General features: G+C 30.9%; 1 protein-coding gene across 1 annotated transcript; it reads left to right on the top strand.

Moving 5' to 3' along the window:
* Positions 1-22568: 22568 nt before the first annotated feature.
* On the top strand, positions 22569-25012 carry LOC110662099 (probable 2-oxoglutarate-dependent dioxygenase AOP1). Its single transcript, XM_021820972.2, has 3 exons — positions 22569-22963; positions 24181-24526; positions 24626-25012. Exons 1-3 carry the CDS (start codon positions 22593-22595, stop codon positions 24863-24865), a joined length of 957 nt encoding a protein of 318 aa, XP_021676664.2. The 5' UTR covers positions 22569-22592; the 3' UTR covers positions 24866-25012.
* Positions 25013-26992: the final 1980 nt, after the last annotated feature.

Raw genomic sequence — 26992 nt, 5'->3', positions numbered from 1 at the left:
CCTTCTCAGAGCCTCCATTTGTACATTATTTTTTTTAGTTAGAAATTATCAACATATAAATATAGAGTTATTAATGAAACATAATAAAAGAAGCAATTAGAAAATTAGTAGATGAAAAATCTCCATTTAACAGAAGAAAAAAAGATTCATTAGGAGAACATAAAAGAATAATTATCCATATGTGAACCTACTTAAAAACACAAAAAAAAAAGGAACTTGATTTCATTCTTTTCTTTGTTTTTTGGGAAACCAAGTACAAGTGAATGGTATTTTTAGTAACCACAAATTGCTCTTCTTAGTTCAACCTTTGATTCATTTAGTTGTTTTCATTTCCAATAATGATTAGATTTAATACTGAAGAACTGTTGCAATTCAATATTTCAGTCACCAAGTTTTGCAATAAAATTGATAATTTTGTTCCTTGATGCTGAAATTCACTTTCTTCTCCAATGCGATGTCGTAAAGATACTATCATTATCGCATGAACAATTAGACATTAAACTCGTAATTGCAATGACCCAATTGTAAGAGAGGAGTTTTACCAACTGAGCTATATCCCCCTAAGCGAAGTGGAGCATGCAGAAGGAGTTTGATGCGTCTTCTATTCTTTTCTTTAGCGCAACTAGGTCATTCGCATTCTTGGATTCTTTAAAGAGTATTTCGAGAGATTAAGATTATTTAGAGATTTTTCCTCCCAAATTGATTTTTTTGGACCCAATAATGTTTCCCACAGATAATGGTGTCACCTTAGACATTTATTGTCCATTTGGCAAACATTTGCTAGCTCAGATACGCGTTTACCTCTCTTTTGAGATATCATATTATTTTGTGTTTTTTCATTGAGTTAAAGTGTGAGATAAGAAAAAAGGGCTAAAAACACAATAATTGGGGTGTTTAGGAATGTATTTGGCTAAGATTCTCTGTTCAGTTAGCCCGTCAATCAACACTCTATTGGCCATTATTTTTAGGGAAATTAAATATTTATGGCAATTTATAGATATAATCAATGTTTTAATCTTGGACCATAAATCTCAATTTTGAAAATTAAACATAATTATAGTTAAAATTCAAATTGATTTAGAGCAATTGAATTTTATTCATTAAATTTATAATTATCATAAAAAAAATTTACACTTTAATAATTAAACTAAGTGATTATTTTAAAAATTATGACTATATCAATTAAAAGACTAAAATTAATCTATTCCAAATATATATATATATATATATATATATATATATATATATATATATATAGATTTTGTTGAATTTAGATAATAAAATTTAACATTTTTAGTGTTTTGTTAACATAATAGTAAATTTTAATAGATAAAATTTAAATTTTAACTATAATTATACTTATATAATTACACTCAAACATTTAATTATAAATTATAGTAAACGTTTTGGCTTTTATCTTCAATTAGCCATATTTTGAAACCAAGAAAATGAGAAATTAATCCACCATAATGAAGAGGGAGAGGGTGGGTGATTGAACCGACTTGCGAACCAATTGATGTTGCCAGGTTTAGAGCCTACCAAAACTGTAGGATGGACAATGAGCCATGTGGCTTTGCCGACTTGCCATTTCAATATATATATATATATGTCCCATCATTATTTATTTTTCTTTTTAGCGGTTTGTGGGCGCTTATGACTCAAAACGTCATCCTCCACCTCTCTCTCTCTCTCTCTCTCTCTCTCCCTCTCTATGGGTGTAACCATCCTGTCCATTTGTTCTTACAAGTACAACATTCATGTCTTGGACTTAGAAAATTTCTCACTCGGATCGACTCTCCAATTAGACCTGCTTGGTTTTGGATCAGAATCCCCCGTTCGGCCTAACTCTGATTTGAAAATAGTTTCAATTCAAAACAGTTAGGGTTTTAAGACAGTTTGGATTATTATTATCATTTATAAAATAAATAATTTAATTTTTAATAAAAAAATAATTTAATTTTTAATAAACAAACTTAAATATAAACTCAACATAATTTAAAGAAAATAAAAGAAAATTGAATTAGACCGGTTCTAATTTGAAGTCACTGAATTAAATCAGCTGGTTCTAAGCTCAATTCAAGAAAGGAGGGCTCTTAACTAATCTCTTAAACTTAGTTTGGGCTGGATCTGAATTTAATCCAAGTTTATCTCAATCCAATTGTAAAGTTGAATCGGTCTTAGTCCAGGCCTATACCTGATATCTGACTAATTAAGCTCGTTTCTAATGCTCCCAAAGGCAAGCCTCAACCTGAATTTAGTACTAGACTTTGGAGCTAACATGGGATTGCCACCTTTTTAACAGGCCAACGCAGGTATTCCCACATTTATAGCTCTATTGTCAACTGAGCTTTTAAGTCAAATTTTGTTCGCCTTGCCAATCCTTCATCATTCTATAGGGGGTTGCATTGTCCTTTTGTATATTCATCAGCATGACCTATATACATTACACTCATATCACCTGAGCTCTACCATGCATACAAGTGAAAGTTAATTTATGTAAGTACATATCCCAATTAAAATATAAATATTAATGAATCTATTTAGATATTGGAAGTGAAGGTGTTATAATTATAAAATTATTTTTAGAATCCCATAGATAATATTGAGTTTTTAAATTGTTTGAATGATTTTTTATTTATTTATTTATAAGCATTGTCTATGTCTATTATATGGTATATAAAAGATTAGTTTGTCCGGTATTTATAGCTATTTTTCTAATAATACATTCTTTAAGCATCGAACTTAAGTTAACCTTAATTTTCATTCAAATTTTATTAGTTACCTCTCTTTTTCCTAATCAATTGTAGTAGGGCATTTTTATATGTATTATTTCCATACTAGAGAGAAAAACATATAAAAAAATATGGATTTATCAGTGGATGATAGATGAGAAAATTAAAAAAAAAAATAAAGAGAGAAAAAGGAAAAAATTGGAAGAATGAGAATATATATATATATAATGGATTTGTCTTGATATTTAAATTACTTATTTATCCTTCACATTTCTATTTTTTTTCATATTCAGGATTCATTGTGATAAACATTAATGGTGGAGCCCTGAGCTGAGAGATTGGGTGGATAACTTATAACTCCCCCTTTGTTGAGATTCATGTATTCTCAAACAGGAAAGAAAGGAAAGCTGGCTGACCTCTCATATCTCTCTACACGGTCTTTTATGTTGTTGATTGAAACGGACCCTTGAGTAAGATAGCAATCAAACCCATTATTGCTTATTCGTACGTTAATGTTCAAGACCCTTAAAAAAGAATGTGTTCCCTTCTGCATTTCTGGTAATTTGCATTTATGATAAATGGAATCATTACCACTCTCTCATTTCTATCACCCATGCATAAATGCCTTCCTACAAAAATCTTTTCCCAATTTATACAAAGGCACCTCAATTTTTTATCATATATATGTGGCACCCAAATTATGTATTGAAGGATTATAATTTATTCTAGAAGGTAGTAGAGATAGCGAGAAAAATAGTTTTAGAATGCCAGGTTGTTAGCAGAGCTGGCAAATTGTGTTGAGCACGCCTAGTTAGTTACGGTCATTGACATACTTGTATAGAAAGAGCAAATACCAAGTTCATTACACTACAAGAAAACACAAGTATCACAAACGGATTTAGCAACGGATCAAAATTCTATCATAAAATTATTGATTAGTGATGGATTCATCACTGATACTTCACTAATCCATTGCCAATATTTTAGCGATGAGGGTTTCAGTGACAGACTAAAATTTGTTGTTGAAAGTCAATTTTTTGAATTAGCTATGGATTAGCGACGGATTATGATCGTCACTGAAAATCTTATTGTTAATAGGTTTTAGCAATGGATCAGTGACGGATCCATTGCTAATCTATATTTTTGTGATAAATTTGTAATGGATTTTGTAATAGATCAGTCAGTCCGTAGCTGATACCCTTTTTTGTAGTGTTAATGAGATGAATGAATTTTCATTCTTTCACTTTCTTGTTTTCATTGCATTTCATCATGGTATTAGAGCAATAGCCCGTGTAGCTACTGATTCTTGGATCATGACTTTGTTTTAGTTAACTGCCACACTTGGCAGTTTTTTTTTTTCCTCCACTAGATTTGTTCCCTCTTGATCTAATCATTGTTGAACTTGATTGAGTGAATCTGAGATTTGATATTGTTGAAATTGATGCTGCGAGACAAGCTATGGGAATTGTGCTAGTAACTTGATTTGGAGATGAAGCTCTTAAATTTCAAATTTTTAACATTCTTGGACTCATTCTGGTGATTGCACCTTTGAATGGTACAAATTAGCTGACTTGGATTTGTTCTATGCTTATTACTTTATGTGTGAAAGACAAAAGAGGGTTTATTGATGGTCGAATTGAAAAACCTAATGAAACCTCAATTGAGTTTGAGAAATGGAAGAGAGTAGATAATATGGTATTTTCATGGATTTTAAATGCTATTTTAAAGGACTTGGTTACTGCTGCTACAGAACTTGGTTAGAAATTGAGTAGATATTTAGAGAAAGTAATGGCCATATGCTCAGTTAGATTTTAAATGCTATTTTAAAGGACTTGGTTACTGCTGCTACAGAACTTGGTTAGAAATTGAGTAGATATTTGGAGAAAGTAATGGCCATATGCTCAGTTAGATTAAGAAGGACATAGGAATTTTTAATCAAGGAAATATCCATGTAGCTACATATTTTATGAAGCTTAAGAAACTGTGGGATGAACTAAACTATTTGAGGCCATTAACTATCTGTACTTGTGTTGTTTCAAAGATATTTTATGAAGCTTAAGAAACTGTGGGATGAACTAAACTATTTGAGGCCATTAACTATCTGTACTTGTGGTGTTTCAAAGAAAATAATGGAAATTGGTAATGATGACAAGTTGATTTATTTCTTGATGGGGTTAATGATAATTATGATCCTGTTCGAAACCAGATATTATTGATGGATCCATTAGTTGTTATCAATAAAGCCTACTATACAGTGTTGAGGGTAGAAAAGCAAAGAAAGGTTCATGGTAATGTGAATGATCAAATGGCTATAGTGGTTAAGTCCTATAATCCTAAGAAGGAAACTGGTGGAAAGTCACAATAGAAGAAGGGAGAGACAGTTAAGAAAGAAGACAGATATCGTAATTATTATAATAGAAATGGGCATATTGGAGATACTTGTTTCAAGCTTCAATGGTTCCATGAGTTCAAATAGAATATGGTTTTACAATTCAAGATACACCATTGGAGGAAATTAGTAGCACATATGAGAATAGGCTCAATAATTGGAATGTCAACATGGATAATGTTGTAAAATTGCTAGAAGAAATTGCTTAGTATGTGAAAGGCAAATTAGTGAATGAATGTACAAATTTTCTGGATTTGTAAGTTAGTGTTCTACCATGTTAGTAGTATGCCCTAGAGCATATCATTTAGTATGTATCTTGTACAAATTTTATTAATAAAAGGAAATTTCACTTTTCCGTTTATATAATGTATTTATGTGTAATAGAAAAGGTCCGTTGATATTTTGTTAGAAATTCTATTCTTAAGCTGTTAAAAATATGAGTGACAGTATTTCTAGCACAAAGTATCATAAATTGGTTCACAATCGAGGATACTTTACACAGGACATGACTTATCTAGAAAGATTGTAATCATGTTTGTTCCCAAGGTAATTGTATGAGATATAAATAAGATGGAGTGGTGAGTCTCATGCCCCATAACAAACATGATAGGCACTTATACATGATAAGAAGGCCGAACCAGTGACGCATATGACAAGCACATGGAGTTTACTCTTTTCAATGCATTGTCATATATCATATCAGTACATATAATCTTTAGACCTGAGATAACATAGTTATCTTGTATATAGGTGGTTTGAGTTTGATACTGCTTTCATACTTGTACTGTGTATGGGTATATGGGCATGTGTTGGCTCCTACTAGTTATATATGGAGATAGGTGTTGATCAAGATGAAATCTGTTACCCTAAATAAATAGGGATAAAATCATATGTTCATTTAATTGCTCTTGATGTTTCAAGTTCCTAGCCAGGACAGACAGATTTAGTCAGAAAAGAGTTTCTGACAGGAAAGTCTAATTAATCAAGAACTGGAATTATAAGAGAACATAATGTTCATAGCAAATGGGGTTTGACATAAACCATGACTCCAGCTCAAATTAGGATTTTGTAACAGAGAGATTCTAGTGCATGGTAACATATGATTATAGTTTCATTTAAGGTATTCCTTGTTACTGATTGGGTAGCCATGGCACGCTATGCTAGGTGTCAACCATGGTCTATGAGATGCCTAAAATGATTTAGAGAAATTACTCATGGTAAGAAAGAGTTCTGATGATATTAAGAGTTAATATCATATCTCATTGCCAATTAGTAATGAGCCTAGTGAGTTACACACATACACAAGTTAATCACCAAGTAAAATGTGATTTAATTGATTAAGTAAAGAGTTTAATTGATTAATTAAATAGGTTTGGTTTACAATGAGATTGCAAAGTCCCTAGCATGGCTTGAAATCAAATATAGGTTATTGGATGTATAATATAAGTTAAATTTATATTTAAAGTGTTTAAATATGAATTTAATTGTGAGAAATTAATTAATTTATATTTGATATAAATTTATTAGAAGAGGAGAAATAATGATTTTGGGTTGAGAACTCAAAATTAAAACATAAGGGTAATTTGGTCATTTCACATGGTGACATGTGGCACTATGAGATGGTGACACATGGCATCATATAAGTTTGCCATTTGTCTTCCTAGCATGTAAGGAGATCAAAGTCAAGATTAAGTCTAGCTTTGACACTTGGCTTAATGTGATTAAGTCAATTAAAAATAAGATACAATGTGGTGGTGACATGTGGCATAGGGTTTAAGACATTACTTGACCTAATTATATAAAGAGAAGTTATAAGAAAAAAATTAGCCACCTCTCCTTTCTCTCTTATGTGTGGTGGCACACCTCTCTCCATCTCTTCTCTTCATCTTTTCTCATCAATTCAAAGAGAATCACTCCATTCCCTTTGAATTAAAATTGCTAGAAATTATTTTTAGTGTCCTATACACACATACAACCTCTGTAAAAGCAAAAACCCAAATTATAATTGGTTGGCAAGGCTTGAGAAGCTGATTTGGGGGCTGCCCATTGGTGATCTTGGTGTAGAGAAGCTAGAGGGATAACACTTGAGGCCCTAGGTGCTTCCTAAAGTTGCCAATTGCATCAAAAAGGTTAATTAGTGCTCAATCTCCTCTTTTAAACTAGGGCTTAAATAAATTAATTTGTTAATTCACAATCTTGAATGACAAACATTGATCCTAATACATATTAAAAGTATTTTAATATGCAATTGAGCATTGAAATTAATTAGGCACATAAGAGATATGGCATGATGCATGTAACCCTAAAAGAAAAATTTTAAAATTCAATGCTCTAATGAATAAATCACCATGCTTCCGCTCCTTCAATTAGTATCAGAGCCACTATATTTGCCATTAGGATTAAATATGAGATTTAATTATGTGATTGGATCAAATTTGAATTGATCTAAAGCTATTTGGGTGCCATATGTGTGGCGGCATGCATGTTCTATTCATCAATGGTGGCGGCATCAATGGTACCTCAATAGTGCGCATGGTTATGGGCTCAATTATGCAATTGTTGTATATTTAGAGATCCATAATCAGTCCTATACCTAATTAAATTGTTTAATTAGGAATTTTAATCACACAATTAATTTTTAAAAATTGTTTTCAAGGTATTAAATTTGGAAAGAGTTTCTAAATTTAAATTTGTTTGAATGAGATTCAAATATGAATTTTTAAATTTGTTTGAATGAGATTCAAATATGAATTTTTAAATTTGTTTGAGTGAGATTCAACTCTAAATTTTTTAGTTGAATATGAGATATTCAATTTAATTTTAGTATGTATGTTTTATTTAATTATTAAATGGTAATATGCATGATAGATGATCATGGACAATAAAAGACCAATGTGATTGGATTTATTTCTTTTATTTTCTTTGGTTTGTAAAATAATTAATTTTTATTTTAGTGGCATGTATTATAAGTGTTGAAATAATTTGAGTTGTAATTTCATTTATTTGAGGACATTAAAGTCCATGATCTTGTAAATTCGCCTTAGTATGCCAAGGATTACAATGTAATTGGATTGCAAAAAGATCAAGGAGGTCAAGAGCATTGGTGGGACCAGTGAGAGGAAATCAAGATCAAGTGTTGATTATATACTCCTTCAACAACTCTTATAAAATGAATAAATGAAATGCACCTAGGAATGCCCTGATTCAATTCTTGGTGGCTCAGAATTGAATCCCTTAGAAAATCCATGATCATACCATATTAATTGTTTATCCATGTATGCATGAGATGTATGGGAATGTATGCAAGTATATGATATATGCATGCTAATTGGATAATGTGCAAAGTGAAACCATAATGTAATTAAGCCGACCATTAAATCTTCCAAACAAATGATTAAGTTGGAAATTGTATAATTAAAGTAATTATATCATGGGCCCTCCATTGAGGCAATTTTTTTAAGAAATTTTAAATACTTACATGTGATGCATTTAATTTAAGAGATTTTCTTAAAGATAATTGTTAAGTATGAGATGTTGTAAATATGTAAATAGTTGATGGCCAATAATAGATGTGCCTGAGGACATTAAATTTATTTGCATGTTTACTAGCTTAATGGGACCAACTTAACTAATGCAAGATAAATCAATAATGGATGTGCTTAAGATTTTGAGCATTAGGGGCTAGATAAATGATTGAACCTCACATGAAATGTGATAGGCAAGGAGTTGCTAACTTATAGTTTATTGTAATTCCAATAATGGATGTGCCTGAGGATGATCAATAAGATTATAAGAATTCAATCACCCACTAGAAATCCATCAAACTAGGATTTCCGTTTCCTACTTTGAAAGTGTAGGATTCGCCAAGTTAGTGGGAGGACCAATTTGATTAAAAGACCATAATCATTTTGGTTAATTACTTGATACATTTACTAATTAATCTAGTTATTTTCTGCAGTTAATTTTCTGATAAAAATGAGCACACAACAACACCACCATCCAATATCCTTGTGAGCATACTTGATCACAATAGGTTGATGGGACCTAATCTTTCTGATTGACTCAGAAATTTAAAACTTGTCCTGAACCTAGAACGTATTAGATATATTCTAGACTCAAATGTTCCTGGTCCCTTACCTCCAGAGGCCACTCAAGAGGAACATGACACTTTGGACAAGTGGAATGAGCATGATATGAGAGCTAAGTGTTACATGCTTGCTTCTATGAGTATTGAGTTACAGAAGCAGCATAAAAATATGTAAAGTGCTAGTGAGATCTTCCTTCACCTACAAGAGTTGTATGGTGAGCATAGCAGGAATGCTAGGTATGAGATATCTAGGCAGCTATTTCGAATGAGGATGTTTGAGGGACAGAATGTTGGGAATTATGTCCACAAGATGATTCGACTTATAAAGTAGCTGGAATATCTTGACTTTAACATGGATTTCCAACTGCAGATGGATTTGATCCTTCAGTCCCTACCTGAGTCATTTGGGAATTTTGTCATAAATTTCCATATGACTAAGCAAGAATACACCTTGGCTGGTTTACTTAACATGCTGGTTATTGTCCAAAAGAATATATCGGGCAATAAAGGAAAAGAGGTAGCTTTAATTGCATCTTCTTCTTATGTTGGAAAGTCCAAAAAGAAGAAGGGCAATAAGAATAAGAAACCTCAAGTTCCAGGACCTTCCAAGAAGATAGCCAAACAGAAAGGGAAGACCAAAGCTGACGGAGGCAAAGGAAAGTGTTTCCACTACTAGAAGGATGGGCACTGGAAAAGGAACTACCCAAAGTATCTTGCTTCTCTGAAGGATAAGAAGGATACACCTTCAGAAGGTATGTCTATATCTTGTTATTTAGATGCTGATGATGCTCATAGTTCATCTACAGCTTGGATTTTAGATACTGATGCCAGTTCTCACATTTCTTATGATATGTAGGAACTAGCAAATAGTAGCAGCTTGCATGCTAAAGATGTTAGACTCCGGATTGGTGATGGCTCAACTGTTGAAGCTTTAGCCATAGGATCTAAATCTTTTTACATGTGTGGACATGTTTTGTATTTAAATAATATTTTGTACGTACCTGATGCTTTTAAGAACATCATTTCAATATCTAGTTTAACTAGAAATGGTTATGAATTTCAGTTCGCAAATGATGTTTGCAATATTTATTTTGGAAATAAATATATTGGCTTGGGTTATATGCAAGATAGTTTTTATTATTTGGATAATCATGATAAACACAAATTGAATGTAAGCAATCTAAAAGAATGCAATGCCATGATGAAAATCAATTCAAGTTCAAAATATCTTTGGCACTTAAGATTAGGTCATGTTGTAGAAGATAGGATTGCAAAACTGGAAAAAAAAAAATGGAGATTTTATCCTCATTGGGTTCTAAACCTATTCCAACTTGTGAATCCTACCTTCAAGGCAAAATGATTAGATCACCCTTTGTTGGACAAGAACTAAGATCTGAAAATATTTTGGATCTAATACATAGTGATGTATGTGGTCCATTTAAGGAAATGGCTAGAGGCAGTTTTCATTACTTTATTACCTTTACTGATGATAAATCACGGTTTAGGTGTTTGTATTTGATGAAATACAAACATGAATCCTTTGAAAAGTTTAAAGAATTTAAATCTAAAGTAGAAAATCAAACAGGAAAAAGTATTAAAACTCTTCGATCAGATCATGGAGGTGAATACTTAAGTACTGAATTTGATGAATACTTAAAAGAGAATGGCATTGTTTCCCAGCTGACTCCTCCAGGAATGCCACAGCTGAATGATGTATCTGAAAGGAGAAATCGTACCCTATTAGATATGGTACGTAGTATGATAAGCTATACTGATATGCCAATCTCCTTTTGAGGATTTGCATTAGAATTAGCTTTGCATATTCTGAATAGGATTCCATCAAAATCAGTTTTTTCCACACCTTATGAGATATGGCATGGAAGAAAATCGAGTCTTAAGCATGTTAAGATTTGGGGTTGTCCAGCTTATATCAAAAAGCTGAACACTGATAAATTGCAAACTAGATCAGAAAAATGTCGATTTGTTGTATATCCAAAAGAAAGTTTTGGATATTATTTTTATTTGTCTACATCACAAAAGGTTATGGTAAGCAGAGATGCCATATTTCTTAAACAACAGTTCATTGAAGAAGGTGGCAAAGGAAGGCAAATAGAATTAGAATTGGAGAATTTTGACCAACTAACAGCTCAAATGGATATAGATCCATCTATTTAACCTACACCTATTGATGAAACATCTATAGTAATTCCTCACAGATCAATTAAAATATCTCACCCACCAGTGAGATATGATTTTCTTCATGAAGATGAACAAGAGTTGTTTACTCATGAAGAAGTAGATCATGGAGATGATCCACTCACCTATGAAGAAGCTATATCAGATATAAACTATTCAAAATGGATTGAAGCTATGAAATCCAAAATTCATTCTATGCATAAGAACCAAGTTTGGGACCTTGTTGACTCACTTGAAGGTATTGTACCTATAGGAAATAAATGGGTTTTCAAGAAGAAAATTGGTTCTGATGGAAAGGTAGAGACCTATAAAGCAAGGTTAGTAGTGAAAGGGTTTCCCCAAAGATAAGGAGTCAACTATGAGAAGACTTTCTCGCCTATTGCCATGCTTAAATCAATTAGGATTCTATTAGCAATAACTGCATACTATGATTATGAGATTTGGCAGATGGATGTCAAAACAGCTTTTCTCAATGGATACATTGAAGAAAACATTTTCATGGAACAACCTAGGGGTTTTGAATCCCAAGATGGTTCCAAAGTATGCAAGCTAAAGCGATCCATTTATGGGTTAAAACAAGCTTCGAGGAGTTGAAACATCCGTTTTGATGAAGCCATTAAGTCATTTAGTTTTATCAAAAATATGAATGAACCATGTGTATATAAGAAGGTTAGTGATAGTGCTATCACTTTTCTTATCTTATATGTGGATGACATTCTGTTGATAGGTAATGACATAGGTATGTTGACAACTGTCAAGGTATGATTGTCAATTACATTCTCCATTAAAAACTTAGGGGAGACAACCTATATTCTTGGAATTCGCATCTATAGAGATAGAGGGAAAAGAATAATTGATTTATCCCAAAGTCTATACTTGGAAAAGGTGTTAAAGAGGTTTAACATGCTTAATTCCAAGAGAGGATTGTTACTAGTAAGACATGATATCCACCTTTCTAAAGAGATGTCTCCAAAGACACCTGAAGAAAGAGATAAAATGGCCAAGATTCCATATGCTTCAGCTATTGGAAGTTTTATGTATGCAATGATGTGTACTAGGCTGGATATCGCACATGCTGTTAGTTTGACTAGCAGGTTTCAATCCAATCCAGGTTTGGAACACTGGATAGCTATCAAGAATATCTTTAAGTACTTGAGAAGAACTAAGGATTTATTCTTGATTTATGGAGGTGGTGACTTCCAATTGGATGGTTACACTAATTCTGATTTCCAATCAGATATCGATGATAGAAAGTCTACCTCTGGATTTGTGTTCATTAGTAATGGAGGCGCAGTCAGTTAGAAGAGTTCCAAATAAAGTACGACTGCTGATTCTACTACAGAGGCCGAGTACATTACTACATCAGATATTGTAAAAGAGGCTGTTTGGATATAAGGAACCCCGGTCTCACCAAAAATCCAAACACATAGAAAGGCGCTACAACATTATTAGAGAGATAGTTGGGCGAGGAGATGTAGCCACGCAGAAAATAGCTTCAGCTGAAAATCTAGCTGATCCATTCACTAAGCCTACGTCACAAGCTCAGTTAGACTGACATCTTGAGAAGATGGGTCTAAGATATTGTAATGAATGGCTCTAGTGCTAGTGAGAGATTATTAGTAGTATGCCCTAGAGCATATCATTTAGTATGTATCTTGTACATATTTTATTAATAAAAGGCAATTTCACTTTTTCGTTTACATAATGTATTTATGTGTAATAGAAAAGGTCCGTTGATATTTTGTTAGAAATTCTATTCTTAAGTTATTAAGAATATGAGTGACAGTATTTTTAGCACAAAACATCATAAATTAGTTCACAATCAAGGATACTTCACACAGGACATGACTTATCCAGAAAGATTGTAATCATATTTGTTCCCAAGGTATTTATATGAGATATAAATAAGATGAAGTGGTGAGTCTCATGTCACATAACAAACATGATCATCACTTATACATGATAAGTAGGCCGAACCAGTGATGCATATGACAAGCACATAGAGTTTACTCTTGTCAATGCATTGTCATATATCATATCAGTGCATATAATCTTTAGACCTGAGATAACACAGTTATCTTGTATATAGGTGGTTTGAGTTTGATACTACTTTCATACTTGTACTGTGTATGGGTATATGGACATGTGTTGGCTCCTACTAGTTATATATGGAGATAGGTGTTGATCAAGATAGAATCTGTAACCCTAAGTAAATAGGGATAAAATTCTATGCTCATTTAATTGTTCTTGATATTTCAAGTTCCTGGCCATGACAGATAGATTTAGTAAGAAAATAGTTTCTGATAGGAAAATCTAATTAATCGATAACTGAAATTAAAAGAGAACATAATGTTCATAGCAAATGGTGTTTGACATAAACCATGACTCCAGCTCGAATTGAGATGTTGTAACAGAGAGATTCTAGTGCATGGTAACATATGATTATGGTTCATTTAAGGTATTCCTTGTTATTGATTGGGTGGCCATGACACGTTATGCTAGGTGTCAACCATGGTCTATGAGATGCCTAAAATGATTTAGAGAAATCATTCATGGTAAGAAAGAGTTCTGATGATATTAAGAGTTAATATCATATCTCATTGCCAATTAGTGATGGGCCTAGTGAGTCACACACATGCACAAGTTAATCACCAAGTAAAATGTGATTTAATTGATTAATTAAAGAGTTTAATTGATTAATTAAATAGGTTTGATTTGCAATGAGATTACAAAGTCCCTAGCATGGTTTGAAACCAAATTTAGGTTATTGGATGTATAGTATAAGTTAAATTTATATTTAAAGTATTTAAATATGAATTTAATTGTGAGAAATTAATTAATGGAGATTAATTAATTAATTTATATTTGATATAAATTGATTAGAAGAGGAGAAATAATGATTTTGGGTTGAGAACTCAAAATTAAAATATAAGGGTAATTTGGTCATTTCACATAGGGACATGTGACACTATGAGATGTTGATATGTGGCACTATGAGATGGTGACACAAGACATCATATAAGTTTATCATTTGTCTTCCTATCATTCAAGGTGATCAAAGTTAAGATTAAGTCTAGCTTTGAAACTTGACTTAATGTGATTAAGTCAATTAAAAATAAGATGCAATGTGGTGGTGACATGTAGCATAGGGTTCAAGTGATTACTTGACCTAATTATATAAAGAGAAGTTATAAGAAAAAAATCAGCCACCTCTCCTTTCTCTCTTATGTGTGGTGGCACACCTCTCTCAATCTCTTCTCTTCATCTTTTCTCATCAATTCAAAGAGAATCACTCCATTCCCTTTGAATTAAAATTACTAGAAATTGTTTCTAGTGTCCTATACATACATACAACCTCTGTAAAAGCAAAAACCCAAATTATAATTGGTTGGCAAGGCTTGAGAAGCTGATTTGGGGGCTACCCATTGGTGATCTTAGTGTGGACAAACTAGAGGGACAACACTTGGGGTCGTAAGTGCTTCCTAAAGGTGCCAATTGCATCCATATTGCATCAAAGAAGTTAGAACTCAATCTCCTCTCTTAAACTAGGGTTTAAATGAATTAATTTATTAATTCACAATCTTGAATGGCAAACATAGATTCTAATACATATTAAAAGTATTTTAATATGCAATTGAGCATTGAAATTAATTAGGCACATAAGAGATGTGGCATGATGCATGTAACCCTAGAAGAAAAATTTTAAAATTCAATGCTCTAATGAACAAATGACCATGCTTCCGCTCATTCATACCACTCATTTGTTTGACAGACATATAATAGATATAGGTAATTGTATTATTGACGTATGAGCTACTACCCACATGACACATAACCTAGAGGTTTATATATATATATATATATATATATATATATATACACATTAAAATGAAACCAGAAAACCCAACATATGTGCACTTACCGAATGGGACTACACAGAATGTTACACACACAGGAATAATAACATTACATCCAAAATTATAAAACTGACAAATGCTTTTTACCTTCGTACTTTCAAATAAAGTTTACTTTCAATAAGTAAACTAGCTCAAACCTTAAATATTAAAATTACCTTTTATCCAAACAATTGCATCTTACAGGACTTGTTGACTAACGAGGTAATTGCAGAAGGCAAGTTGAAGAGAGGCTTATATAGATTGAACAATAACTCATTTTCCCTATCCTTTTGTCCTACCACCCATACTTACCAAATACCTACTACCATAAATGCAAGTACCTACAATAATACTAATAAAGGTTGCACTCAATCTACCTTATGGCATTATAGGTTAAGTTATACCTCTAGGGCAATTATAAGTCATATCCGAGATGTTCATCTTAATGTGGATATTTTTTATTGTGATGTTTGCCATGTATCAAAGCAACACAGGTTACCATTTCAAACAAGTGAAATACATTCAAATTTCAATTGATTCATGTTAATTTGTAGGCCCTTTATCAACAATATTCTATTTTTGGTGTAAATTATATGGACGATTTCATTAGGTCTACTTTGGACATATATGATGAATGACAAGTCCCAAATGCCTACTGTCCTTTACAACCTTTATAAACCTAGTTGAAAATAATTATCACACAACCATAAAAACCATTGGAAGTGATAATGGAACTGAGGTTTTAAACTTAAGTTGTACTCAGTTGTTTTAGAACAAAGGAATAACACAATAAGGATCTTTTGTTTATTAGCCACAACAAAATGGGATAGTGGAGAGAAAACTTAGGCACTTGTTACAAGTTGCTAGGGCTTTCATGTCTCAATTACACTTACCTATGAAGTTTTAAGGAGAGTATTTACTTGTTGCTACCTATATAATAAATAGACTACCCATCAAGGTCCTTAATTAGAATAGCCTTTATGAAATGTCAAATGGTTGTTTACCAGATTACTCAAGGATGAAAGTTTTTGGGTCCTTTTTATTATGCAACCAATGTCTCTCCACATAAGACAAAGTTTGATGCTAGAGCTCACATATGTATATTTTTAGGATACCCTATAGGTCAGAAAGGTTTTAAGCTTTATAATTTAAACACCAACATAGTATGTGTGTCAAGAGATGTCTTATTCAAAGAACATATCTTTCCATTCCAAAATACTTCTTCTCATGATATTTTCTTTCCCTTTCCCATTCTTAGCTACTTTGATGTTCCTTAACCCATTCTTGATCACATAAATTTTCCCCATAACACTTCTCCTTCACTTTCATCAGATCCATCAGCCACTCGTATTACACCATCAAATGATAGCACAATTACACCCCCAATCATTTTCTGTTTCACCATTTGTTTTTATCTCAGATATGCCTACTATCAAAAGAAGCACAAGACTAACATTGAAACCCACTTGGCTAAAAGATTTTATAGCTATTGTTCATTCTGATAGTACCTGACTCTTCCTTTTATAGCTACTTTTTTAAGTCAATTGGGCTCAGCACGTAATTAAGTAAGTTTTGTCCCTTCCACCTTTCACATTTCATAATCTTACTTTTGGTCCTACTTACCTTTCATTTGTAGCTTATGTGTCACAAGTTCATGAACCTACATGTTACTATCAAGCAAAAGGAGATCCCAACTGGGTAAAAGTTATGGAAAAAGAATTGGCAGCTTTGGAACAAAATGACACATGGCAGCTTACTACCCTTCCATCTAATAAAAAGCCTATTAACTCTAAATGGGTTTATATGGTTAAATACAACCTAGATGGTTCTGTAGAAAGGCATAAAGTAAGGTTGGTGGCAAGGGGTTATAACTAACTTCTAGGCTTTTATTATATATCTAGTTTTTCTCCTGCTGCTAAGATTGTTATTATGATAATTTTCTTATCTATTGCAACAACTAGGAATTGGCCTATTCACTAGACAAATATATAAATAATGCCTACTTCATGGGTGTTAGATGAAGAACTATACATGACTCCTCCATAAGGTTATCTTAAGGCCAAACCCATTCAGGTTTGCATAATTATTAAGTCTTTACATGGATTAAAGCAGGCTGGTAAATAGTGGAATAAAGAACTTACCACTAAGCTTCATGCTTTTGGCTTTAACTAATTTATTTATGATAATTATTTTATTACAATGGATTTTGTAGATTCTTTTTTGGCTTTGCATGATTATATAGATGACTTATTGATGACTGGTGTTCATGAAGTAGATATAATCAAGGTTAAACAATTCCTTGACCAGGCATTTACCATAAAAGAACTTAGGTATTGCAAAGTACTTCTTGTGAATGGAGTCAGCTAAGTCTAAAAATAGTTTACTTCTTAATAAGAGGAATTATATTCTTGATATTCTTAAAGATGCAAGCCTCTTTGAAGCAAAGATTGATGAGTATCCTATGTCTAAAAGTTTTAAGTTGGATACTGAAATAGGAGATATACTTTTAGAACTTGAGAAATATAGAAGAGTTCTGGGCAAATTGTTATTTCTGAACTTGACAAGGCTTGACATTGATTATGTAGTGTGATTCATTTGCTAGGATACTTAAAGGCCACACCTAGCATCTTCTTCCCATATGTGAATATCGGTACTTTACAAGCATTCTATGATGCTGATTGGACTACTTACCCTACTACTAGGAAGTCCTTAACAAGGTATTGTGTATTTCTTGGTTTTGCCCTTATTTCCCATAAATCAAAAAAGCAAACAACCAATAGCAGATCTTCAGCTGAGTAGAGTATAGAAGTATGACTTCCACTATATGTGAATTTCAGTGGATTTCTTGTTTGCTTAAAGATTTCCAACTTCCACTTTCTTTTCCTATCCCATTGTATTGTGACAATAAGGCTGCTATGCACATATCTGAGAATCTAGTTAAAAGTGTAAACGAACAGAGCCAAATCAAGCATTGAAGAGCTCAGGCTTGGTTCTTCATAATTTTTTCTAGCTTGATCTTGCCTATGTTGAGCTTGAGCCGAATAATAATAAGCTCAAGCTTGGCTTGTTTAGAAAATGAGCTCTAAATGAGCTAAGCCAAGTCAAGTTTTTATTGAACTAAATCTCAAATAGCTCATAAGTAGCTCGACTCATTTATAAATTAAATTTTAGATTTAGGGTTATGAAGTTCAAGCTACATAGTTTTGATTAGCCCTCACATAAAAAATAACTTAATTTTCATAAAAAATGAATTTAAATTACAAATAACTATATTCAATAAAATACATTTTAAACGTTAATTATACCATAGTTTTAAACAATATATTATTTTTGGAACATACATAAATAAAATAATAAATATTTATAATATAATAAAATACAGTAACTAATATAAATATTTTTATATACGAGCCTGTTCACAAATCTATTTAATGAGCCTACTCACAAGCCAGCTTGCAAGCCTTAATGAGTCGAATATTGCAAACCCTGAGTTCGGCACGTTCATTAAATGAGCCTAAAAATAGAGCTTGAACTCAAGCCAAGCCTTGAGTAGCTCACAAATAACTTAGTTCATTTACAACCCTAAATCCAGTGTTTCATGAGAGGATAAAACATGCCATTTTGTCAGGTAGCTGCTCCAAAAAGGGCTTTATTCACAGTTATCATCTCCCTACCAAGTCTCAATTAGTTGACTTGTTCACCAAAGCCTTGAATTATTCTTTTTTTCATTAGTTTCTATCCAACATGGGATTGGTTAATCTTAGCCCATCCCCATCTTTAAAAAAGGAGGAGGGGGGGGAGTGTTGAAGGATTATAATTTATTCTAGAAGATAGTAAAGATAATGGGACAATTATCTTTAGCATGTTAGATTGTTAGCTGAGCTGGCAAAGTGTGTTGAGCATGCCTAGTTAGTTGTAGTTGTTGATGTACTCATATATAAAAAGGTGATACTAAGGTCATATTTAGTATGATGTAATCAAAGCTATAACATAGTCGTGATTAAATTGCATATTTGATTACGTTGTTTAGTAACCCAAAAGAATTTGATGTAATGGAATGCCAATGATATAATGTAATCAATTACACATAAAATAGCATAATGATCATTACACACAATAATAGATGTAATCATGATAACTTATTTTCATTTTTTTTTTCATTTATTATTAACACTACCACCACCACGACTACTAGCCACCATTGCCACCACCACCATTTTATCACTACCAACGCTGTCACCATCACAACAACTTAACCACTGCCTTTGCCACCTCCACCACCATCTTATCACTACCAACGTTGTCACCATCACAACAACTTAATCACTGCCTTTGCCACCACCACCACCACTTGACCATCATCACCATCACTTAGCTATCATTGCCACCGCCGCCACTTGGCCATTACTACCACCATTACTGCCCCCACTCTGCCAGCACCACCACCACTTTAACCCTGTCACCATTATCATTGCCACCACTATTACCACTATCACTATCACTATTACCACCATCATCACCATCACTTAGCTACTACTAATACTAGATCACCAATTACTGTAATTATTATCACTCATTATTAATACCATAAATAAATTAAATATTAAAACAAAAATTATCATTAAATTACATTACATCTTTTATTCCATTACATAATTAATTACTTTGCATTACATTACGTTTTACTAAATGTAGCTAAGTTCATAATACACATACACACACACACACACATATCAAAATGTGCATTGCACGTTTTCTACATTCGTTGTATGTATCCATAATTTAATATTTTTATGTAAAATTTTTTATTAATTTTTATATAATATAATATTATTATAATATATTGATTATTGTTATGATAATATAATAATTTTTTTATTTTTTTATGACTCTTATGTTGTATGTGCACCTATAATTTTTACATTGAGTTAATGAAAACGAAAGTATATCAATGAAAATAAAAAATTATAAAAGTGAAATTTATTATGAAAAATTTATTATTATAATATAATTTTATAATTAATATTTTATAAATATATAAATTTAACTATTTATTATTTTGTTAGTTTATATATTTTCGTGCTAAATTTATTCAATAATGAAGTGTTGAATTTATCAAGACTAACTAGCTTTTAACATTTTATAATTTTTATAAAACATATATAATTAGCATTAAAAATTTAAATTTTTTTCAATCCCATTTAAGAGTTTGTATATATAATTCTAAAATAAATTTGATTTGGTATAATTTCATATAATATTATTCTTTTGTTATTTCTAGTTATTTTCATTCGATTTTTAATTTTATTTATTAAAATTAATTGTGAACACTCATGTCAATAAATAGTAATATTGTTAATTTTTGTTTGATATGTAATGTTTTAAATAATTTCATATTTTCTTATGATATGGAGAAAAACTTTAAAATAAGATTGACAAATATATTAACACTAATAATTAATAACTAAAATTTTCTTTTCATATAAAAAATAAAAAATCTATGTTAATAAAATAAAAAATTACTAACATTAGTGTATTATTATTTTTAATTTGAATTATTATAGTAAAAATATATAAATAATTATTCGATTTACAGTAAAATATTTTATTAAACTAACTTATAATGTATTTTTAAATTAAATTTTTTTATAATTATTTTTCTAAAAATAAACGTTAAATTTCAATAAAGGAAATTATTAAATATAAAAAAATAAAATTCTATTAAATGATGTAATACTTGTATTCATATAAACTTGAACTGTTTTTATGTCAAATATCAATTTGTGTTCATATTTAAATAAAAATTTATTAAATTAAAATAACAATTCTATATTTAAATTATGATTCTTAATTTTTTTTAATATGTATTCACTATTTGCCAAGTTATGATAAGATTATAATATTAAAAAATTATTTTTTTATGTACACACATTAATAATTTTAAATTTTAATAATGTATCATTTTAAAATTTAAAAAAAAATTAGTATTATAAATCTAGTCATCCTATTAATTATACTATTTTATAATTAAACTCAATATTTTAAATAGTATATATTTATATATTTAAATTTTTTTCTCATATATATAATTTGTTTTATATGCATAATTATAAATTATTTAAAAATTTTAAATTCATATAATTTATTATATATTACATATTACAGTTAAATATTTTTTAAATAAACAAATATTAATTTTTTTATACTATTTTTCCATTGTTATATATATATATATATATATAGCTTATCAATAAATGTATTAACTTATATATTAATCAATAATTAAGAATTTTAGAAGTATATCTATAATTAAAAATATAAATTTATTTTTATGTAAAATATTTTTTTAATGAACTTATAAGAAATTAAATTAAAAAAAATTTAAAAAAATCAATAAAAGAATTCATATGTTTGGCTGACAAAAAATTTTTTTGTTGTTTTTACGTAAATTTAAATATTATTGTATCAAAATAATTTTCCATAAATAATTATAATTAGGATAGATATAAAAATTCATTAAGATTTATTAAAAAAGTTATTCATATAAATAAAATACTTTTTATTTTTTTTAAATAATATAAATCATGAAATTATTTTTATAAAATTTTATTTTAAATTATATTATAATAAAAATTTAATTAAGTAGAATTTAAACACCAATAGGATTAAAAACTTTATATTACTACAAATAATGAAGGGTAATATGAGTGAAGTCAATGCTCCCTCCTCCCTTCTCACAGACACACACACACACACACATATATATATATATATATATATATATTGATTTTCATTGAATTAATAGACTATTACAATTTTTTTTTAATTATAAGTCTAGTTATCAAAATACAATGTAAAAATAACTATTATCAACTCGATTTTATATGAAAATAAATTTAATAACTATTAAATCAAATATTTACATTCAGATTTATACGTTTATTATATACCCTTTAAATAATTTTATATAAATTTTAATAATTTAATAATTGATAAGCTTATTTTTACATAAAATGCACCCTCCAATAATACTACAGTAAATAATTAGCTATAGTATTTCATATGAATGATTATCTGAAAATTCCAATCCTATCACAAATGACCACTATTGATGATTACTATTCGCTGACGGTACAAAAGGGAAATTGGGTGGGTGCCCAAATCACTTGCGTTCAAAAGTAATCACAACTTTTGACATTCACCTCCCTTCCCTCTCATATAATGGTTCTGGGTGATCAATTCCTCTTAACACTATAATACAAAGAAATCGAGAGAGAGAGAGAGAGATAGAGATGGGTGTGGCTCAAATACCATTACTTGATTTTTCAAATGAGGCACTAGGCTTAGAATTTGGAAGAAAGAGCTGGAGAGAACTGTGCAACCAAGTTAGAGAGGCATGTGAGACTCACGGTTGCTTCCTTTTGACGTATGAAAAGATCACTGAAAACCTGCGTGAAGATATGTTCATGGGAATCAAGGCACTATTTGATCTTCCTCAAGAGACCAAGACTAAGTACGTTAATCCCAAGCCTTATCGCAGCTACTCTGGTAAGAGTCCAGTTGTTCCTTTCTACGAGAGCTTTGGCCTCGATAATGCACAGAAGCTTGAAGCAGTTGAAGCTTTTACTAATCTCATGTGGCCAGAAGGGAACACAAGTTTCTGGTGAGTTAATTTCTAGCTAAAAACTCCTCAAAAGTATTCCTATATGTTCTTCACATTCTCGATTTTGATTGCAATAGCAATGCATTTGGAAACTTGCTATACCTTGTGCTTACACACTGATCAGTTGATGAAAATATAATTAACACAATGACCAACTTTCTAAAAATTTTAAAATTTTTGAGAAACTTTACGAGAAACCCATTGAAATTGGCATTAAGGGGTTATCGCATGATTCCATTTTTGGGCATGTGAAGCTGCGATGCCTTTTGAAGATGGTCCCTCTTCATTTGGCATTGAGGGTTATCATCATATGGTTTCTATTTTGGCCATTTTCTATGGGTGTGCATATTCACAAATGCTTAAAAAATTGTCTGACTTTTTTTCTACTTAGGCAAATCAGTCTATCGCTAGACCATTTTCTCATTGTAATGTTGCCTTGTGATTTCTTGCAAAAGCCAGCCTTTCACATGTTTTATTCGTTTCCCAACCTGTAACACACTATAGCTAACTAGCTAGAATCCATTTTTTCTTTTTTTCTTTTTTTTTTTGGCCAAAGACACAAGTCTCTATCAGCCCAGAAAAATCAAACTACTACTAATACTCAACGTGAAATTAATGAGAAAAGTTTAAAAAATAATAAAAAAATAAAATTTTAGAGCTTGTAATATTAAAAGCTGTATTACTTTGACATGATAATAACATTAAAAGCTGTATTACTTTGACATGATAATGGCTGCTACGAAACTCCCCTCGCTACCTGTCAGCCAGTGCCTATTAAATGGAGGCTTGTCCTTGCAACAGATTGAATTTATTACAGTGCTTTTAAAATGATTATTGCCATGATTCTAACTGCACATGTCGTTGCAGAAAATCAGTACACAGAGATATATGTATAGATTCAGCTTTTATGTAACTGCAACACTCCAGTAAAATCAATTTCTATCCTTCTTTATCATTCATTTACTAACAGTAGCTTTATCAATCGCCACAGTATCTCAAATAGGTCGATTACCAATCACAAAACTCCATCTGATAATATTTTTTTAACTTTAATTAAGATTCAAATTCAAAATCTCCTCATTCTAGAGATGGTTTCATTAAATTAAACTTCATTAGTATAGGGATTCCAACTAAAAAGGAAAAGAATGGACCTATTTTATTTTTTTCTTTTAAATAAAATTATATTATTAAATATAACATTTTCTCATACTCTATAGCGAGACTATTCATGTGGTGAGCTCGGAGATGCTGGAGCTGAATTTTGTGTTGCTGAAAATGATTTTTGAGAGCTTTGGCATGGAAAATTATTATGCTTCGCACATTCAGGACAGCACTAGTCTATTTCGTGTGATGAGGTATATAGCTCGTCCAAGCGGCGACAGTGACACAGTTGACGACGATGACAAGGCCATTGCTCTACGAGCTCACACTGACAAAAATGCTATCACCATCTTATGTCAAAATGAAGTTCAGGGTCTCGAGGTTCAGATCAAAGATGGAAACTGGGCTCAAGTAATGGTTCCCCGAGATGCTCTAGTAGTCATTGTTGGTGAAGCACTCAAGGTAATTTTAACCTTAGTAGCATGAAAAGCTTTTAACCTTAGCGTGTACATATGTCCCAAGTGCATACAAAGATTATTAATTGTTGTTGGTCGAAGCTAGGTATGGAGCAATGGGAGGCTTCAAGCAGCTAGGCATAGGGTGGTGGTGAGAGGAGACAAAGACAGGTATTCTTGCGGGCTGTTTTCAATGCCAAAAGAGGAAACAATGATTGAAGTGCCCAGCGAACTTGTGGACAAAGAGCATCCTCTTCTCTACAGGCCCTTCATTTTCGCAGATTATATTTCATACTATGCTTCCAAGTTGAGCGATGATGCTCTTGAAATATTTGCAGGCATTTGATCTTATAAAATTAATTAATTTGTTTTATATATAATGCTTAATTAATTTGTAGAAGATATGTATGAACTTATTTATACATGAATTAAAAAGGTTAAAGAAATTAAATCTCTTAATTTGGTAAATTATATTATTTTTTATGATGATGCAGCTGATTGTTCATGCATGAAAATTTATTTATTCTTTTATTTTATTGCAGAATTTTGCTTCGTAATAATCATTTTGGATTTTTGCAAATTATTCAATTAGATCACATCACCTTCAATTGACTTCCTGAAGAGATGTCGTGTATTGCGAGTGCCCTGATTGAATGTCGGTTAAAAACGTGAAAAAGAGTACGACTTATCGTTCTCCTGAGTTCCAGTTGGCAGACTTTTATCTCAATTATCGATTAATAATAAAAAAAAAATTCTCGGACTCGGTAGTCAGTCGATCGAGATTTCTGTTATTCATCAGTCACAGGCTCAAAGCAAAATTTTCCTTTTTTTTTTATTTGATTTCGCCATGCTCTTCCACTGTACCTCTTAATCTGTAGCAATGAAAAATAATAAAAAGGAGCTACCAAAAAAAAAAAAAAAAAAACAAATGACAGAAAAAAAAATTGAAATTTGTTGCAAGCTTTTTCAGTTTTAAATAATTTTTTTAATTTTATTATTTTAATTTTTAAATGTTTACGTTAGTTTTAATTTTAATAATCAATTTAAGTAAATGATTCAATTGGTAAAAATAATTTAAATATTTTTCTATATTAATGGGCTCTTGTAACCTGTTTCCCTTTGTGTTTCTGATTCTCCCTCTGTTCTTCTTCATTCCAGATCTGCTTCATATCAAGTAGCCTCAAGCTGTATTTTATTCTTGAAATTTGTCATAAGATGAGGATTTTACAGAATTTTGTTATTAAAATTTTTATATTTATCGTTTGAATTTTAACTTTGTAATTTTTGGATGAGATTTTCTTTTTCTTTTTTTTTTTTTAACTGTGAGATTGATTTGTTTAGATGAATTAGTGATTAGACATTGACTACAGGATAGGGCAAAGTAAGGAAACCACATCGTTAAATGCTAAGGTAAGGAAACCACATCGTTAAATGCTAAGGTAGCGTATGGCCTTTTTATATAAAGCTGACAAATAAAATAAAATAAATTTGGTTCAATTCAATTTAATTTTTTATTATTTTAGTTTAATTCGATAACCTCAAACTTTATTTTGTTTTTCAAATTTGTTATGAGATGAGTTTTGTTGAAATTTATTCTTAAATTTTGTATATTTGTAATTTGGAAATGCTTTTTAGCACCAAAAAAAATTGACACGAATGGCACAAATGAATATAAATTGTCCAACTTACCCTTCAAATGAATGGAGGGAATATTGGGAGGAAAAATGTTGAACCAAACTTGATGCTATTGTTGCTCATTAAAGTTAAAAAATTTGCTAGCTAACTCATAAATATTGATTGTGATAGTTCCAAAAGAATAATAAGTGAAGTTATACAAATTGTAGGCCTCAAAAAGAGCTGTCATTTTGCATTAAATAAAAGAAGTCTAACAAATATTACAATGAAAGCAATATATTAGAATGAAATAATCTCAAATGGAACTACTAAAAGAATAATAATCTTGTTTTGAATCTGCTGATTTATATAACTCTTTCAAGATGAAAGTGACAAACGAAATAATGCATAGGAGGGTAGTTGATGATGTATTCAGATGTATTGAAGATGAAGAAGATGACATAGTTGATGAAGATACTGGCATGAATGAAAACTCATAAATGTAGGAAGCAAGGAAGTGAACTCCATGGAGAACAGTCCTCATATTTTTTGCCAAAAAGATGATGAAGATGTTGAAGGTGTTGACATGAGTGAAACTGCAATGAATGAAGGTATGCAAGAGGGGAATTCTATCGAGGATGTTCAACATAATTCTATAGATGAAGGTCCATGACCAATTATGTGGTTTCCATGTGTGGATAGTATGTTTGAGTTTTATTAGGAGCACGCAAGATTGCAAGGTTTTAGTGTCGTAGAAAAAAATCATGTTCAAAGTGCCGAAAATATTACTGTATCAATTGTGATAGGGGAAGAAAATCAAAAGCTAATAAGTCATAAAAAAGAATTGACTGTCCTGCAA

This window comes from Hevea brasiliensis, chromosome 11, assembly GCF_030052815.1.
Source record: "Hevea brasiliensis isolate MT/VB/25A 57/8 chromosome 11, ASM3005281v1, whole genome shotgun sequence".
Lineage (NCBI taxonomy): Eukaryota > Viridiplantae > Streptophyta > Magnoliopsida > Malpighiales > Euphorbiaceae > Hevea > Hevea brasiliensis.
Note: the sequence above shows the minus strand (reverse complement) of the source record. Positions and strands in the feature narration are given on the sequence as shown.

Coding starts and splice junctions, on each gene's coding strand:
- LOC110662099 (XM_021820972.2), top strand. CDS start 22,593: ATGGGTGTGGCTCAAATACCATTACTTGATTTTTCAAATGAGGCACTA. Junction 22,964..24,180: donor GAAGGGAACACAAGTTTCTG/GTGAGTTAATTT, acceptor CATACTCTATAG/CGAGACTATTCATGTGGTGA. Junction 24,527..24,625: donor TTGTTGGTGAAGCACTCAAG/GTAATTTTAACC, acceptor GGTCGAAGCTAG/GTATGGAGCAATGGGAGGCT.